The 20,229-nt window shown below is 41.6% G+C and overlaps 1 protein-coding gene across 4 annotated transcripts in view; it reads right to left on the bottom strand.

Moving 5' to 3' along the window:
- LOC119647207 (syntaxin-1A) overlaps window positions 1–20,229 on the bottom strand; it is a 212,770-nt gene that overhangs the window by 59,965 nt on the left and 132,576 nt on the right. For 3 of the 4 annotated variants that reach the window (XR_005248812.1, XR_005248811.1, XM_038048029.1), the window contains exons 3-7: window positions 10,759–10,832; window positions 10,511–10,694; window positions 10,354–10,427; window positions 8,996–9,133; window positions 2,907–3,017 (exon numbers count right to left, since the gene is read on the bottom strand). Coding sequence is in view for 2 of the 4 variants with exons in the window: in XM_038048029.1 (XP_037903957.1) it covers window positions 2,907–3,017; window positions 8,996–9,133; window positions 10,354–10,427; window positions 10,511–10,694; window positions 10,759–10,832 (581 nt within the window). In the remaining 2 variants the exon portion in view is untranslated. Of the gene's footprint in view, window positions 1–1,973; window positions 2,085–2,906; window positions 3,018–8,995; window positions 9,134–10,353; window positions 10,428–10,510; window positions 10,695–10,758; window positions 10,833–20,229 lie in introns of all 4 variants that reach the window. The other variant, XM_038048030.1, reaches the window with a different exon arrangement.

The raw sequence follows: 20,229 nt of genomic DNA, 5'->3' as shown, positions 1-20,229 counted from the left end.
AATGGTGATGGGACGACTCAGAGATCGTTCATCTCCGCAAATCACGTGCCTTGTCCTCTTTCTGGGAATCATCCAGTTATTCCCCCAGCAAGAGAAAAATGCGGACAGCTTCCAGCGACCTCTAAATGTGACAGCAATTCCACCAGTTACCAGAAACGAGCTGCTGGAGACCTGGCGCTGAATTGGAGATAGTAAAAACATGAGCCTGGGCGGAATATCGAATAAGGCCCTTAGGCTTGCCGTAAAATCCACACCGGACATTTTCGCCGGAATCGAAACGACAGAAGCTGGTACTGCTGCCTAAGTCTGGTAAACCTCAAAATGAACCATCCTCATACAAACCCATATATCTTCTGGACACTGTGTGGAAAATGTTAGAGTGGGTAATCTATAATAGATTACTCCCGGTTGTCGAGAGCCAAGAAGGCCTTTCAGATCGGTAGTATGAGTTCCGTAAGGTCAGATCAACCATTAATGCCATCAAATTGGTTACTGGTTTAGCAATTCACGAGAAGGGTAGTGGTGGTGCCTCCGGACGTGAAACATTCAATTTGGTCAATTGGAATCTGATACGGAAATTCCTGGGAAGTATTAGTATTCGCGTCTACCTCGCTACTACCACCGATAGTTATTTAATAAAAGGGGACCCGTGGCCCGCATGGCTGCGTATTGGGCCCACTGCTGTGGAATATCATGCACAACGATGTACTTAATCTTCCAGTCTCGGAGGAAGCCAAGATGGTTGGTCATACTGACGATATAGCACTGTTTGTAGTCACAAGGCATCTCGAAGGTACTAAGTTATACTCATGCTAAGTAATCAGTGATGTTAAGGTTTGCTTAGAGAGTTTTGATCTGACACTAATATGTATTGTGTGTGTATGGTGGGGGAGAAGCTACAGCTTCTGAGCACTATTATTAGAATTTGTTTCACGAATTGTTAGTCAACAGATCAAATTCAGAAATACATTGAAATTTCATTACGTACGATGTGAAACAGGATCAACAGACGAAATAGTTCGAAGGGCTTATCCGAAATAAGGAGAAGAAAACATTAACTTTATAAAGTTACTGGCAGATATAGCTAAAAAGTTCCGATTAGAAAGCTCTTCCCAAAATTCTACGCAGGTCGTGACCTCTCAAATTTCAGAAGCCAAATCAAATTCCGTGACTAACTACACAGAAAAAGAGAAAATCTTGAAAATTATTAATACAATTACCATAGCTCACGTGCCTAGCAAGCGACCCGGAATAAGTGGTAGATATTTTCCACCCAATCTATAATGGGCGGGAAATGTATATCATTTTCTTGCTCTAGGAAACAAATGGTCTACCTCGCCAGTTCAGATTTAATTGCTTCCTGTCGGCTGTCGGTACATTACTTTGGAAAGTTACATTGACCCTTTCAAAGAATTTCTTTTGAAGAAAGGTCAGGTTTGATAGTTACTCTATGCTCAGAAAATTTGTTTTGCGAAAAGAAGCCTGTTAACAGGAAAACACTCAGGAGAATACTCATCTATTAATGATTACATATTTTAATAATCAAATAGATACTAAGAAGAAAACGATTTATTACTGAAAAATTCTAAGGAATACTTTTGACACTATTGGTTGGTACAGCAGATTTGAAGCCAGCATACCATAGAATTAAAGTCATATCTTTTTTTGGTAAAGTCCCAGATTTTTCTTAACATATACTTAGGATTCTAAGATTTCGCTTCGTTCATGCTTAAACCATCATGATTTTCTAGAGGGGACCATACTGAAATTAGATTGTTAATGTCACACTTATCTTAAGGTACTTTACGCGCATGCACTTTGCTGAAACTAAGATACTCTGCCTTCAAAGATATTTGAATTTTAATTTGGAATATAAAATTGTTAGAGTACATCTGTTTTATATACTTCGAATTATGATACACATTTATTATAAAATTCCTGTAAGAAAAATAATTGAAATTTACAACGCGTACCTTTCTAGCCTTTGACTGATACTCTCGAGCTTTCTCGAGTTCGAACTGACCGCTCGTAACGTAGCCGGCACTTTCGGCAACATGGTTTTCGATACGATCCACTAAATCTCCCTTTTTTGCAACATTATTTCATGTTGCAGTGTTGGTGAATGTATGTTGTTTATGATTGTGTAACATAAATGTTCGATGATCATGTACGGACGTTTCGGTATGACATTCGTTCACAAAGTGAATGAACCTTAAGGAAAAGGAGTAGGTGATTTGTGACGGGACAAGGGATCAATTTTAGGATTTCGATTTTCCAGTTTTTTAGAGACAGTGAAGTTTTAGCGAAGTACAAGTTTTTGTACAGTCCAAATTAAGTATTATTATTGGAGTGTTCGAAGAGAGTTTTTGTTTATTTATAGGAGAAATTTCACAAACGTGACGAGATTTTTACATTCCGATTTTTGTTGTTCAGTAATGGAAAAATATTATTATTTTCATACGAAGGAAATAGTTTCATTCAGTATAGTAGAAATTGTTTAAGAAAACATTTTAATGTGTCAATTTAAATAGCAATTTTTAGTGAGGTCGAAAAAAATTATAACACCAAGTGCAAGAAATTCGAAAAGTGGTTATATATCGATAAAGAACCCGTTCCGAAAGCAACATGCAACACACAGGCAAGCAATATCCAATCGAAGAAAATAAATAAAACAAACAACGACAATACAAACAGGCACCATGCATTTTTGGTATCAAATCAAATACGGTTAATATTTAAGTCAAAAAAAAAATTATTAAATTAAAAAAAACACCATAAATGGAGGATTGGAATTGATAAGGATATCATAGGGAAAATTGGATAAGGACAAAATAGTTACGAAAACAAACGGAAAAAAAAGAAAACGGAAAAAATACATTAGTAAATTCTGATAAAAAGAAACTTACCCGACGTGCTTTACTTTGATATTTGAGTGCTTTTTTCGTATCTTGTGTCGCCGTCTGGACATAGTCCATGGCGTGCTCAACATGATATTCTATACGATCTATCATTTCGCCCTGATGGCATTATTTTAATAGATTTTGTTTTGGATTTATAGAAATAAATAGATAAAATAATTTGATCGATTATAAAATTGTCTAGGAATTAGATATTTGTGTAAATAATGAAAATGGGCCATTTCGCTTCAATTTATTACGTTGATTCTGAAAACTATTGGAAGAGCAGTCTTTCCGTTAGATAGAATATATATGTCTTAAACTGTTTAAAATTATTTTTTTCCAAACTAGGATCTAGGGTTGAATTTGGAACCTAATACCGCTTGAAAATTCGTATTGTGTTGGACACATCTTCCCTCCTTAAGAGTAAAAGCTCGGGGACCGTTTTCTCTTTATTGTAAGAGATGATAATTAAACTTCAATACAAAGTGAAAAAGTACATGCCGGGGGCTACGTGGCCAAGGAGGAGCTTGGCCTCAAGTATGAGGACTCTGAATAGCTTGAGCACATTTAGTTTCAATTAACACCTTTACCCTGGTGGCCGGAACCGGATGAAAGATGAAGACGACGAAAAAGACTTTGCTAAATACCATGCAATTGTCGAGGAATACAACAACAAATGGCTTGAAAACCTCCAAAAGGAGAAACCTACCGAACAGCAACGGCCGTCAGAGCACGCATTACGAAACCCTTCAGCTACGTGTCACGTGCCACTTATGGGTCGTGTTGGTGGATGGTAATTATGGTAGCGGCAAACTAACACCGAAGGTGTGGACCAACGTTGAGGCCATGCTGTCGGAATGGCCTTCGAGCATCTTCTGGATGAAAAAGGGGAACAAATGGGATGTATCCCCTGTTTTGATTCTTTCCGTGTCCTAATATTACATATTGAGTTGGGGAAAAAGAAATGCCGTATTTTGTGAATAGATGGCGATAATTAAACATATCTTGTATTGTAATTATCGCATCGGGTCATACTATACGACGAGTGTAAAATTGCAACGAAGACGGTCGAAAAAATTTGTGAAGTTTATGGGCCCAATATTGTAACGATTCGCACAGCATAGCGTTGGTTCGATCGATTTCATTCTGGTGTAGTGGATGCCGCAAGTATTGCTAGGCCAATCGTCGTAGAAACCGATAAAATTGTCGAAATCATCCAAGTAAACCGGCATGTGTGCATTCGCTCGATTTGCCAGGAACTGGGTATAGACCATAAAACCGTTTGGAACCATTTGCAGAAGATTGGATTCCAAAAAAGCTGAATGTTTGAGAACCACACGAGTTGGCGCAAAAAAATCTCTCTGACCGAATTAACGCCTGCGATGCACTGCTGAAACGAAATGAATTCGATCCATTTTTGAAGCGGATGGTGACTGGTGATGAAAACTGGATCACGTACGTGAACCTCCAGCGAAAAAGATCGTGGTCGAAGGGCGGCGAGCCGGCCCAAACCATCGCCAAGCCCGGATTGACGGCCAGGAAGTTTCTGCTGGGTGTTTGGTGGGATTAGAAGGGAATCATCCACTGGGGCCAGACCCTCAATTCGGTCCTCTACTGTGAGCAACTAGACCGTTTGAAACAGGTGATTGACCAGAAGCGAGCATAATTGATCGATAGGAATGGTGTTGTGTTCCATCAGGACAACCCTCTGCCTCACACATCTTTGATGACCCGCCAGAAGCTACAGGAGCTCGGATGGGATGTCCTATTGCACCCACCGTATAGTCTGGACCTGGCACCAAGTGATTACCGTCTTTTCCGGTCCATGCAAAACGCAGCTATTACATCTTCATTTGATGATAATCGATATCCACGTAATTTTTTTTAGGCCTAGAAGCAGTTAGAAACCTAAGGCAGCTAAAGCTGACGAATAGGTTGTATGTTACAACAATTTGTACTGTAATTCCATGATTTTAGCTATGGTTCTCCGATCTGTATGAACAGGTGGTTTGTCTTATCGCGAAATTCGCTATTTTCTTCTGCAAACCGGTCCTCTTCACATCAATTTTCATATTCAGCTGGCCCAAAAAGTTACAGTAATAATCTTGGTTTATTGTTTAACCAGTTTGGAGGTAATCCACTAGCAAAATTCCTGTGCCATCCCAAAATACTGACCCTAATATGTTTTTAGCTGATTTCTGTTCACAAGCTCGCTTCGGTGCTGAAAATTCAAGTGGACACCTACCAATCCTTAGCCTCTTGTTTCAATTCAGAATCACGCCGATAGATCCATGTCCAATCGACGCACAAAAACCTGTTTTCTCCTTATACGATCCAAATTTTGCTGAAACTTGCACTGCTCACTGACACCTATAGCCTCCACTAATTTCTCAGTATCACTCAATGATTTTCCGAAACCATATCCTGTATTTTTTTTATGTCTTCTGAATTTGATGCACTTTTTGGGAGTCCTGCACGTGAATCCTCCTCAATGCTGGTACGAACTCTTTTAAATTCATCAGCCCATTTGTAAGTCATTGTTTTCGAAGGAACAAATTCACCTAACACATTTACCATTTAGGTATAAATCTCCATTAGCCTCAAACCTTTTTTACAAAAATTAGGACTCAGTCGTCGCCAACGAGATCTTGAAGAAAATGAAGATCGATAACTCGACCTGGACCAAGGATTTTCATACGTAAGGAAACACAACCGACCAGCCACTCAATTTGACGTTCATCATCGCAATAACGGAGGCCATTCTGTTAATAGGCTGCAACGCCGACGCGAGGCATATACTTTGGGCCAGCCCAAAATCATTCATACAAGCCCATGGGTAGCAGAGGTAGTACACCAAACTTCAATTTCCCCACGGACGGTTAGGTGGAAGTGCCTGGTGGATATCACCCTGCTAATCGATAACGGGACTTTCAAAGTGGAGAACTGGAGATTGTTTGATCAAAAATACAGCTGGATGTTTTTCAGCTCCAGTCCTGTGAAATTATCAATTGGCAATTACCGAGGATAAAATCAGGTAGGTTATAGAAAACTTCTCCGCATATAAGTCTCCTCTATTTCGTTTTCATACCGAAAGCAGACAGTCGCGAACATGAATCTGCGAAGCCCCACCTCTTCCGTATTGAAGACTCTAGAACGCTTCCTGAACATCCAATTAAGGATAATCTCGAAGAGGACGCCTTTCTCCGAATCTCAGCAACTCTGCCTCAAAGGCAAAACTACAGAAAACCTTCAACATACCTTAGTTGCTTTCGAGGATATAGAGGGAGCTTTCAAGAACTTAGTACCAAAGAAATCAAGAAAGTTCCAACAAGAATAAGACTAGAAATGTTTCTTACGAATTGGATGGCATCTATGTTAAGAACTAGAATAATAAAATCTGATCCTGGAAGTAGCCACTTAACCAAAGCTGTGAACAGAGGGACGAGCCCAGGGTGGCGGCAACTCTGTGGTGTTTTGGTTAATACTGATGGATGGCGTATGGCGTATGCCGATGACTTGGTGATGTTGGTGTCAGTAATGTTTCCCTCTGTTATGAGTGAAATTATGGACAAAACTGCTATCCTTCGTAAACGCTACGGATTGGCTCTGACGATCTGAGAAGATTACGCTCTCCTTGTCCTTCCCACAACAGGCACGATTTTAGAAGTTTTTTAATGCAAAGCTATTTTCATTTCACTCCAACAAAGTGAAATTTTAGAATTTTTTGAGAACAATCATAATCCCAGCTGGCTTACATTCAGAAATCAATTCATTCAATAATGCTGATAAACTGTCTCGCTTTACTTTTCGGGTGAGGACGAGTTTAAACAACAACTTGAAAAAATCCCAGATGTGTGTTCATTAGATCAATATTAAAACGACGTGTTCACTCATTAAAAAAAGACCCAGGCTTTTTATCCCCGATGATCTAAAAGTTGCAAATGCCAAATTTCAATGTCTAACAGGGCATCTGTAAGCTTTCAAAAAGTCAATTCATTACACTTAGCGCCCAAAAAGAACAAAGAGTGGAGGCACTGCGGTCTGTCATCTCTCCGAATTGGCACCCAGTACCACAAATCAAAGGTGCAAGATTTTTCAACCCTAGATCTTGTGCGGGCGTACATACTTATTGCCTCAAAATGTCTTACAAAAACAACCATAACAGCAAATTTTAGATTATTTCCACTCAACATCCAATCTACGTAACGCTGCAAAAGTTATGCAATGTCTCATGGACACCATACTATGAGTATTTATTTCGTGTTCGAAAGACTTATCAGGAGTAGGATCCCTGAAGTGATCCGCGCTGCTGGATACTTATCCCCAAGAAAGTTGAGAATAAGTTTAATGCTTGGCTCAAAGATGAGCTTCTTCAAGCAAATGAACGCTGCAGCAGACAGGGCTGCAGCTGGAGTTTCAACGCTGAATCGGCTAATGACGAATGCTGGGCGCTCTTTATCTACTAGGAGACGTCTGCTTATAGGAGCAACGCAGTCCGTTATGCTCTACGGCGCGGAAATATGAACTGATGCTTTGATAAGGAGGCGCATCGTAAGTGCCTTGCCAAAGTGCAGAGATGTGGCTTTACAAGTGGCGTCTGATTATAGTACTATCTCCAAACTCGCCGTGATGGTGATCGCGGGAGTTATTCCCGACGCCCTTCTTTCTAAAGAACTTAAGCCTGGACTGCGTGGCTCCTCGACAATTTAAATCCGTGACTGAACCAAACGTATGTCATGGTGGTAGTCCAACGGCGTACTCTTGCGAGAGTCCAACACTCTGTGCGTAAACGCGTACAAAACAAACAAAATGTGAGAAGGATCAACATTTGTCATTTTCTGCTTAGCTGTTTCATTCTGTAATTAGTAACAATCAACTGCACGAGAACTTTTAAGCTAATATCTCCGCTTGACACAATGGATTATTCTTCTTAGAGAGGTCATGAATTAGCAGTACAAACGAAAAAACACGAAGATTATCTGGAATCCTAGACAATTTCTCACGTCACTAGCGAACCTTACCTCTAGGCAAGCGTGTATTTTTTATGAATTGTTGTTCCCAGAGTATAAGTCAATGTTATCATAGCTCCTGAAATACGTATTTAGATGAAATAAGCAGGAAACCCTACGGGTTTGTTAATGCCCTTCATTCTTGTACAACCTCAGAGACAACAGTTCGTTTTCATTAATAAAACCGAGCGAACATACCGGTGCACTCATACTTGAAATAGAATGAAACCAAATTTCATTCAACTCACATACTTTGCACAAAGCAAACGTTCATTACAGAAATTTCATTCATGGCTGCTGATGAAATAAAACTAAAGATGTATAGCGTGTTTGCTGTGAATATCCGAGTGAATCCTCACTAGCGCATCAATTCAACAGATGAAATGGATTTACTGTGCCAGGTACTCTTCCCTCACGACATATTGTCTTTCTCAACAACGTTTGCCCTGAATATAGAAACCGACAATGCATCTGACGACAATCCCTTGTGGTTTCGAATTTATTAATTTAATTATAGAGATAATTATCTCAAGGACCTCCACCATAAACCATTTCAACTCCTCCTTGGGCTGAATTTCTCTAATTAGAAGAATTTTCCTTTTCTGACTTCATCTCCGTCTGGCTGATTATGACACGTATCAACCGCTCCAACTTATCTTCGCACCAATGCTTCTATCGAATTCTAATTTAATTAGAGGATTATCAAATCAATACCAGCTGTAGTAATTAGCGATTCTTATTCATCATAATACTTGTAAAAGTTCTGAGTGATGTTCAATTCATTTTCCAGGATACTAATCCTTGCATAATATTTTAGTGTTTGAATAAGCTGTTCCAAATCCATTAAATTCAACAAGTTGCGGACTCCACAACAGGAACCTTTAAAAAAAACTCTAATGAGCTCTGCACGTGATAAATTGAAAGGAAATGACCCAATTTTCGATGTTAGATGCCTTCTCGACAAAAGAATTTCATTTGACCTATCGATTCTCTCAGCGTGTAAGGCAGAAATCGATCTATATTCTTTTTATAGGCATATGTATCCGTCCTATATGTGTAGTTATAGTTTGTTAAATAGAAAAGTACCTGACTCTCTACAAGCATCGCCATATCCATGAACATATCATGAAGTTCCCTAATTGAGGTTTCCAATTTAATAATGTCAGCATGTCGTGCCTCAATATCTGCTAAAGTTTGTTTCGCTTGTTGCGTTTCCATTATAATCTACAACGGTACAATAAAACAACAACAATGGTGAAAATAAATTTACATGCATAAGTAATGCTTTTAAATTGTTTAGCGCCCACTTTTTGGCTATGACGAAGGACTCACATGAAATACAGAGTGGGGCAGGTCCTTAGCGACAAAGATGAATGAACGAATAAATGAAAAGTAATGCGACCTAAGATATGTGAAAATGGATAGAAAAAGTGGTTATTTATGTTAGTGTGCGGGACGTGTTGAAAGTGCTCTTAAGCGAATAGAATTTTTTATTGTGCCGTCACACTGAATAAAACTAGGACGAATTTCAAATTTGCGTTGGATCCTTTGTTTACATTGCTCGAGTATTTCCCTCGAACATCATTCTTTTTTCCTTCCTATGTAAATTATGGTGACATTGTGTGCTGCAATTACAGAACGAAAAACTGAAGGATCGAAAAAAGGAAAGGGTTCGTAGTTTCCTTTGTATACCATCCGATTCCATCGGAGAAAGTCATTCAAATTGAGTTTAAAGGTGAGACTAACATTATATTTGCGTAGGTAAAGTTGAGTCAAATGTCAAATTGGATTCCGCATATGTAAAGGCATCTGTTGATATTCAACATTGATGAATAAAATGCTAGCGTACTACAATGTTGTAGAACATTGTCAAATTCGCAATAGAAAATACTCAATGTTCATTTCCTAGGAAATGTTCCTTTGAATGGAAAAGAGGGAGTTCCCGAAAAACAAATATGTACCCTGCAAACATCCATTCATTCAAGAAAGAAACGAATGAATGAACCGAATGGGAGTAAAAAATAACTCCTACGCACAAAAAATCGATTTGATTCATTCAAGCCGTTTCGCTGTCGCTAAATTTAGTGTAAAAAATAAATAATAAGCAACCTAAAAAAACTCAACATCTCCACGCGAGAATCAAACAAAACCGTTTGCAAGTCATGTTACCAGTGAACGGATGCCTTGTAATCGTCAGAATAAATTTTTATTAATGAGACTTTCTAGCGATTACTCTGAAACCTTTGCACACGAGTCACAAGGGAACGGTATAAAGAAAAAGGACTCATTATCCAACCGTGTAAATGAATGTCATGGTATCTAATAGTCAGTAACATGAAGATGGATGAATAACATTACTTTTCATTCCTTCATATGTGTTCTATTTTCTTTGTCTCGGGACCGCTTAACGCTTTTCTTGGATATGTCATAAAGCGAATACTTACACCTTGTGTAAACACTGCAGGATTTCCTTGTTCTAACATATCTTCTAGTTCTTCATTTGTTGTAGTTCTGCCAGCTGGGAATGACGAAAGGTAAATGTTAGTTTTGTTTTGCTCGTTAGAATACTTCTTATAGACATTGAAAGATATTGTAACTTACTTATTTCTAACTGTCGCTGTATTCTGCCCTTACACCGTTCTCTGTAATCGGTTTGAGTCCTATTGTACTCTGTCATTACTTCTACGAATTTTCGTGATAGAGTTGAATGTTGAGTTTTTCGTATCCGAAGATCAGCACTGGATTTATTTGCTTGTTCCTCCTGTTCGATGTTTTGCTCAATACCCTGAAAGATGAAATGAAGAGTGTAAGTAGTTCTACAAAAAGCATATCTTGCAAACAAATGTTACCTTAAGTTTACCCCGAACTTTGTTCGCCGTTTTCTTAATATCAGCCATGAGATCTTCCAATTCCTGTTTGGTTTCTAAAAAGGAGAAGAAGATAAGTTAAATAAATAATGCATTCCTTCTCTTTAAAGATATAATGATCCTATAAAAAGCTCTAGGTGGGTTGTAACGTTATGCGTTTCTCCGAAAAATTCTAACTCCTGTTCAAATCTTCTATGGCCTTACCGTGAACTTGCCCTCGGCCTCATTATGAAAAGAATAGAACATTGATTTCACCTTGTAACCATAACAGAAATGGGGACATCACTACATGACTTAATCGCTATCATCAATCCTTTATATTCAACTTACCCTCAAGTATCTGACCTAAACATTGGCATAGTACTTCATTTAAAATCTGACAAACTAAAAGAATCTGATGGCGAGTCATAAGACGCATGCTGACGAAAGCTCAGACAGTTTCTAAGAGCTGACCTTTTACTATAGAACTGGTAGAAGGTGAGTGCAAATCAATGCAAAATTTTATTAATCTACGGTAAACTAAAAGAGAAGAGGATTTACAGTTAATTTTTTTTGCTAGGGAAAAAAGGAGCTGTTAGTTAAAAGAATCCCCTGCTATTCAGCCCCTATAACGACCGAGTTATATCTTCTTTGCAACAAAGAGAACCCGAACGTAATGTCAAAGTCGGCTCCACCTGTCACCACTCCATAGCATCTGCCCAACAATGTTATCCCCTGTGTTTAAATAAAGTTGTTGACGAATGCCATTCCACCTTCCACAAGAAAAGAAAGTATGAACGATATCGTCCACAACCCAATTGCAACACACACAGTTAAGATATCGTGCCTACCCAATCTTGTGCCGGTAAGATTGAAAAAATCCGTGCCCACTTAGAAGATGAGTAAGGAAATAATCAGTGCCACAACGCTTCCGATTCAGTTACGCACCTTAGTTGCTAATAAGCCTTGTAGTCTATTTGCCTCTTGTTTCGGTTTTTTCTCCCTTGAGTCTTCTCCATTGCATATGTGCTCCTTAGCAAAAAGGGCAACTGGACTCACTGTTGCGATCACTATCACAGCCAGTTCAGAGACAGTGCGATAGGTAGACATCACCCGCAACGCGATATCCCTCTTTGCCAAAAGTAACAGACCCCGTCCGCCGCGTCACCTAGGACCTGCAATGTTTGCTATTACCCAGAACTCCAGTTGCAACCTTGTCCGCTACTGCTTTGATTTGCTTGAAAAAGTTTACCTTGAGTTGAGTATCAATCCAACCATTGGTTTTGAGTTTATCGACTTATCGATCGATGGCTACTTCGTGTTTTCCAGCACAAGGCTGAAATTATGAGCAGTTCTTCATTCGCTTATCTGTCGCTTTAATATGCCAATTCTGATTTGTGTCTGTTTAAAAGCACAACGACAACAATTGCTGCAACATCATCTATATAACCAACTAGGCGCGACTCTTCTGACATGTCGAATCCTAGCAGACTCTCGTTAGGAGCGTTCTAGAGGTCCTCCGTTACCTCCATCCGTCTCATAGAGCAAAGAGCGGTTTTTCAGATAATCCCCCAGAAAATCGGAAGAAATTTCTGAAATCAAGTGACGCAAGGAACTCGACTTGTCGGTATCGGCGGCTGTGTGCCTTTACTTGATGAACCGCATTCACGACCTGCATGTCAGCATGCACTGTCGATCTGCCTGCTAAGAAAAACGAACTGTCTTGGGGATAAGTTTGCAGCAGCACGTATCGCTTCAGCGAGTCTAGCTCATTAGGGAGCTTTTCAAGCCCTTTTCCGGCCGTTCCAAGCATAAAAGGTGCAGATGACAACTCAGAATCGCCTTTCCCTTTGCTGATCAGCACAAGCCTTGCCACCGTCTAGTGGGAAGGAAAAGTGTCCTCTTGGAGGCAAGCGTTGAATGTACCGAACAGTAGGTCTGACTGATGTTTGTACATCTCTGACTGGATATTATCAGGTCCTGGCGCTTTTTTTTCGTAGAGAGATTGCCTTCCCATGTTGCTGTCGTCAACCCGTACGGGATATGTAGGGAATAATCTCCGCACAGCACAATGCATCTGCTCAGCCTTAATGGAAGAAGGGTTCCGCAGAACCCTGACTTTTGGGGTTACCAGTTTATAACCAGGTACTCATCTCATCTCATCGACTAGGCCCTGCTAGCAGCGAGTTTTGCTTCTGTTTATTGCACTTCGTAGTCTTCTCTTTGCTGATTTGTACTCTGTCATCGTGCTTTATCCCGATTGTTTAGACGTTGCGTCAAGCGGCGGAGTTTGTGACACTCCTTCTGGAGCTTGGCAATTTCCGCCAGCCACCAATGCATAGAAGGTTTACCACGTTTCTAGGCATGGAAGCACCGCAGGCTACCGTTATCAGATTCTTAACTGAATCTATAACAGGCTGCAGCGCGACCACCCTCACAAGTGCCCTTCAACGCGGACTCACCTACACCAATCTCCCGGTATTTACTTTCGCGACGTTCCACGCACAGAAAGAGCGCTAAGAGGTGGCGTCAACTACTTCAAACGCGATGTATTGAAGACTTCCAAAACTCACCACCCTTTCACCAACGATACCAGTCATTCGGATGCAAAGGTTATGGCAGGAAGCCTGCCTTCGCAGTCTGAACAACGAAACGTTTCCCTCTTTTGAATGGGGCATGCCCCATTCAAATGCCTAGGCATTTAAATCTCCGCAACCAGGATACCCCACTCCGTGCGCAAGACAGCGTCGTCCAGAGCATCAAACCTATGACGCAAGTCCAGCATTGTGTCATTCGGCATTAGATAAACGCTGAAAAACGTTATCCCTAAACAACAAATCTAGACAAAGCCATCCCTTTCACCTCCACTCAGATGGCAGTTCGTCCCAGATAAAGTCGGGGTGCCATGAAGCTGGGTCCCTGATGCAATACTGTCTACTGATGAGCACTAGATCAGCTTTTATCTTCGCAGCGAGGTGCGCCAGGAATTCATGGACAACTGGATTCCCGTGCATATTAATCCTTAGGGTGCGTATCATGTTAGCCGCATTCTAGCTCTTTGCCACATCTGCGCCATGCTGCCCTCCTGTCACGTTCCCGGCAAGTTAGAGACGTGATCTAACTATCTGAAGCACTTGTTGAGATAGCCCAAATTCCTATTCCGCATACTAGCCGGGCAATTCTAGTTTCCCCATTGTTAAGAAGTTTCATCGTGTATTGCTTGGCAACTTCCACGACGGCGAGTTTTTGGCCTCGAGAATTCGCAGAGGTGATACCAATTCAAGCATTGGTTACCTCCAGATATTCGCGTTTGATGGCCTCTTCTACTACGGTCTTTTCTGTGAGTTAGTCATGATATCGAATTTGCAAAGAACATGTAGTTTCAAGGTGAGAAACTTGAGCTTTCTCTCCCAATAGCCGCTTGACCGATTCCCAGAACATACCTTCATTTGTTGTCTTTGGACCTAATTCCACCGAATGGAAAACACTTCTACTTCACTGTCTTCAGACTTAATTCGAAAACGGGTCTCGCTTAGTTCTTCTGCAGAGGTCTTGCCTTCCCTCGGCTTAATAAGCATAGCTGCTGCTTCCTTTCGCTTTTTCCTGAGTTTGATCTGCAACTTGCTATCTGCGATCTGTTTAGCGTTTACGATGCTCTCAGTGAGGGACACTTCTGCTTTTCACGTATTTTCTGTTGCTCTCCATGTTCGCCTGTAGAAGGAAATACGATCAAGTTCCTTAAGCTTCATAAGCTCCTTTTTTACGCCTTTGCTGAAACTTTTGTGTATAAACATTGCAGATCGGATGTGCTTCACAATTTCCGATCATTTTCTGATAAGCCTTTCCTCTTCGGTTTTCGCAAAGATAGTCGACTGCGCTCCCATTCACTCATATTGAAAGCCATCTGCCCAATTTTAACGGATGCAGCATGTGTGCAGCAAATACACACAAATGCATGAAACGCACAGAATAACTCTAATTTTATTTTCATTTCGCAAGAGATCACTGCTGTGTATCCTATCCATTTCTTCGTATGGTATAGGGCATCAGCCCAGCTATTTGTTTATTGTTGTTGTTTTTGCTTACATTTTAATTTTCTGTGGGGAGTGCTTCAATTTCATGATCATTATATTTAAAGCTGTGCAAGTGATATGTTTCCAGTAGCGAGGCAAGCATAAAGGCCGACACAAACATCCATGACGACCAGGATTCAAACCCAGGACAATAAAGCTGAGAGCCTAGTGCCCCACCTCTTCGGCGATAGCTTTATTTTTATTAGTAGCTTTAAATCATATCCATATGTTGCGTCCTGAAGCACTGCATTGATAGGGAATAGAGCTTCAACAGATTTAGTACGATTTACAAGTTTTTAGAACGTTCCTCTCTATTGCTCATGATCGTTAATGAATACTGACAACTCACTTTATTGTCCTCTCGAAATATTTGTGATACTGCTATTTTTTCTGGTACTGACAAGTAAGGCATTATTTATTTCCGAGTTATTACAATCTCGGCTGATGCCGGATTTTACCTAATACTAGCACTAAGTGCCAAGCATTTAGGCTCGGACGATCCTACCTACTTAAAAACTAAAGGGGTACTGGTGGTGGTGGCCGGTGGTAGGTCAGTGGGAGAATCCGTCCAGTACTCCCCGCAACATCGAGCACGTATGCAGAATGGTGTACTTCTGCATGGTTTGAACCAGACTGTGCGAAAGTCCCAGGACATCAAGGGAAGCCGTGAGGGATTTAGGTACAATACCTGTAGCTGACAATATTATGGGAACTACAACCACCCGCTCGAGACGCCAAATTTCTTTGATTTCCCGAGCCAATGGCTCATAGTTCACCTTCTTCTCCACGTATTTCCGTTCAATGTTGCTATTATGGGGGATAGCAACATCAATAATATACGCGGAGCGACCTGTCTTGTCAACTAACAGTACGTCAGGCTTGTTGTGTGCGGTATGGCGATCAGTCAGAACTTGCCGGTCCCAATACATGCTGTAAGCAGAACTATCAAGTACTGCTTGCGGCTCATATCGGTAAACCGGACATGTCCCCGTGATCAGCCCATGCTTGTATGCAAGGTTTTGATGGATAACCTTACATACAGCATTATGCCTGGTGATGTACTGCACCGGTGCCATAACAGTACAGCCAGAAATGAGATGGTCCAACGTCTCTAACGCCGAACCACACATTCTGCACTGGTCGTTCTCCACCCGTTCTTTCATGATGAGCTTTTTATAAGCTCGGGTGGCGACCACGCCATCCTGAATGGCACACATGAACCCCTCCGTCTCAGCAAAGAGCTCCCCAGCACACAGCCATCTGTTCGACAGATGCAAATCGACAAATGGCTGCCAAAGACAATTCACGTGTTTACCGTGCATTGCCTTCGACTTCCATTCCTCGATCCGCTCTTGGTCCGACTTCACCCCACTCAGAGGATTGAAAGATCGATCCTTCAAGTTAAGTGGAGTCAGTCCACAGTCTGCCTTACAGACAGCCGCATGCAAGGGACTCGCCTGCTCTTTGCTGTAAAAATAAGCGCGCAGCGAGTCGACGTGGCGATGATGTTGTGCCGCCACGTCAACCACGCCCCTACCTCCCGATCTCACGAGGCAGGTTCATCCGCTCCACGGCAGACTTTGGGTGATGCATTCGGAATTTGGACATAGTTGTCCGTATCCGCCGCTGGACGTTTTCCAGGTCGGTCTTCGTCCACGGCAATATTCCGAATGCATAAGCCAGTGAAGGGATAGCGAATACATTCAACGCGCTTATTTTATTCTTCCCCGAGAGATGCGATTTCAGCACCAGCTTTACACGTCGCAGGAATTCGGACAGCAGAGCTTCCTTCAGATCACCAACTCGAGCATGGGTTCCTTGCAGAATTCCTAGGTACTTGTAGAAGTCTGTCTCGGTCATAGCTTCGATGTGGAGGTCACCAATGCTATGTCCGGCATGCGGCTCGTGATGACCTTTGCGGATGGCTTGGATTCGACATTTGTCTAATCCAAACTCCATCCGAATATCACGGCTGAACATGTCTATTATTCTCAACAGACTTCTAAGATGGTTGTCAGTACCAGCATACAGCTTGATGTCATCTAGGTACATCAAGTGTGTCAGTTCGCACTTAGCATGTAGGCCATATTTTATTGCAAAACCATGCCCTCTAGCATCATTCAGTAGCCATGAAAGGGGGTTCAGTGCCATACAAAACCAAAGAGGACTCAATGAATCCCCCTGGAAGATGCCCCTCCGTATACGGATGGGCTCTGTGGTATTAGCACCCTCAGATGTACGGACTGATAAGGTGGTATGCCACCCTTCCATGACTGTCGCCAAAAACTTTATTAGTTTCGGATCAATGCGATACAGATGTAGGATGTCGATTAGCCAGGTATGCGGAACGCTATCAAAAGCCTTGGCATAATCGATATAGCAACTGAAGAGGTTTCTTTGGCCTCTAGTTGCTTGTCCTACAACTACCGAGTCGATAATGAGTTGTTCTTTGCAACCCCTTGACCCAACTCGGCAGCCCTTCTGCTCCTCGGACAGAAGGTTGTTGGTCTCGAGGTGCGCATTGATCCTTCCACTAATAATGGACGTGATGAATTTGTAGAGGGTTGGTAAGCAAGTGATCGGTCTTGTGTCTGCGGGGTCCTGCACCGTGTCCTTCTTAGGGATAAGGTAGGTAGTCCCCGCAGTGAGGAAAGGTGGAAATTCCTCCGGCCGACTCATGACCTCATTTATACTGCGTGCCAACCGACTGTGTACGCTGGTAAATTTCTTATACCAGAAATTCTGCACCCGATCCAGACCTGGGCCCCTCCAGTTCTTCGAGCTGTTTATGGCTCGTCGAACTTCCTCTTCGGTAACATCCGCGAAATTCATGCCAGGTGTATTGACATGGCGGGTGCCTTCGGCGGTGATCCACTCAGCATGCTCAGCATGCTGGGCAGGTAACCCCCAAAGTCCACCCCAATACTCTTTCGCTTCCGTCACCGAGAACTGTATTGTCTGGGCGCTCTGTTGGGATTCGTTGAGAGATCTGAAAAAGCTCCGCTGGTTCCTCGCGTATGTTGCATTCTGGACACGTCTGGAATAACTTTCGCCATACCGCCGTAACCGACTGCATATGACAGAAAGTTTCTGTTTTAGTGTGTCCAGAATTTCAACAACGGGTGTCTCACAGGGGATGGCATAGTTCCGGTAAACCCTCTGCACTTTGTTTCTCACCCGTCGGCTGGCATTGCCAGTGCTGATTATTATTATATTATTTTCCGAATTATCACAATCTCGGCAGATGCCGGATTTTACCTAATACTAGCACTAAGTGCCAAGCATTTAGACTCGGACGATCCTACCTACTTAAAAACTAAAGGGGCACTGGTGGTGGTGGCCGGTGGTAGGTCAGTGGGAGAATCCGTCGAGTACCCCCCGCAACATCGAGCACGTATGCAGAATGGTGTACTTCTGCATGGTTTGAACCAGACTGTGCGAAAGTCCCAGGACATCAAGGGAAGCCGTGAGGGATTTAGGTACAATACCTGTAGCTGACAATATTATGGGAACTACAACCACCCGCTCGAGACGCCAAATTTCTTTGATTTCCCGAGCCAATGGCTCATAGTTCACCTTCTTCTCCACGTATTTCCGTTCAATGTTGCTATTATGGGGGATAGCAACATCAATAATATACGCGGAGCGACCCGTCTTGTCAACTAGCAGTACGTCAGGCTTATTGTGTGCGGTATGGCGATCAGTCAGAACTTGCCGGTCCCAATACATGCTGTAAGCAGAACTATCAAGTACTGCTTGCGGCTCATATCGGTAAACCGGACATGTTCCCGTGATCAGCCCATGCTTATATGCAAGGTTTTGATGGATAACCTTACATACAGCATTATTCCTGGTGATGTATTGCACCGGTGCCATAACAGTACAGCCAGAAATGAGATGGTCCAACGTCTCTAACGCCGAACCACACATTCTGCACTGGTCGTTCTCCACCCGTTCTTTCATGATGAGCTTTTTATAAGCTCGGGTGGCGACCACGCCATCCTGAATGGCACACATGAACCCCTCCGTCTCAGCAAAGAGCTCCCCAGCACACAGCCACCTGTTCGACAGATGCAAATCGACAAATGGCTGCCAAAGACAATTCACGTGTTTATATTATATTAGTTATTATTTACGCAAGTTTTACTTCCATCATCATCGCGATAATAAATTTCTTATTCTCGCGGAGATTACCACAATACAGAAAAAATAAAAATAGAGTCAAAAGCAAAAGACATGGATTTGAGGATAAGCAAGGATAAAATAACATTTTTGACGCAAACATGACACAGAGCACTAGTAGCATCACCTCTGACCATGGAAAATGGACGCAATGAAGCCGATGAAATCGAGAGATAATTCCTAAACGGGAACCAGAAGGAAGTAAGCCACCATTAAATGAGGATACGCATAATCGACCAGTCCAAACCTAACTTGACCTCATGGCAGGCTTTGTGCTTGAACAGCAACGAGGCAGCGAAAGTTGCAAATATCTACCAATTTTTCACAACTTTATTCTTTAAAAAATGTCAAGCGATCACGGCTTTACGGTTTCTTACCAAGGCAAGGTAAATCTCAAAAGAAAAATAACTTCATTCTTGTTCAACTCGGAGTTTTGGCCCCCTTTATTCGCCGCTTGCAACGACCAGAGAATACTTTTAATGTACCTATTCTTATACCTCATCTGCAATGGCTTCATCCCTCTCAGTCCACTTTTTATTGTTCTTTTAAGTTAGGAGAGTGCTAGTGGCTCAAAATTTCATTAAAAGCTAGGAAGCAAACAAGCCCCATCTGTAATTTCACTGTTCTGCAAAGGTTTAAGTTGATATGAATCAACCTTGTTTATCTCTACGGTTTCACGACTCGCTTCCAACTTTTTATTTTCATGTTCACCTGAATTGGTTACGGTAGCACCCATGCATGTCAACTCTGGATTCGCCTTCATTTTTCGAAGGATAATAGTATGAAACATCTCTTTTTTGGAATCGTTTATAGTCGGATACTTTCCTTTCCTTTTCAAGGTTTTTTGTAAAACAAAACACCATACATTGCAGAAGGGTTTTTTTTCACAAAATAAGATCATGTGAGATATAAAATGAAAGAATTAGATTAGTATTTTTTAAACTAGTCTTATTTTCGATAGTAGATAGAACATTGGGGAGGAGGGATTCAAAATGTGTCCTCTGAAAAGTATAACACGTGTCCTGAGAAACTGCCCAACCGAAAATTCTGAAAAAAAATCACTGTGGTGCATCTACATGTAGGCCTCAAAATACATCCCATTCTGTTATCTGCTCAACTAAATTGAATATTGCCATATTTAAAAAAAAAATTAAGGAAAAATATCCTTCAGTGCATCCTAGAAATACATCATTAAAAGTAATAATAAAATGTACAATTT

The sequence above is a fragment of the Hermetia illucens genome, chromosome 1 (assembly GCF_905115235.1).
Source record: "Hermetia illucens chromosome 1, iHerIll2.2.curated.20191125, whole genome shotgun sequence".
NCBI lineage: Eukaryota > Metazoa > Arthropoda > Insecta > Diptera > Stratiomyidae > Hermetia > Hermetia illucens.
Note: the sequence above shows the minus strand (reverse complement) of the source record. Positions and strands in the feature narration are given on the sequence as shown.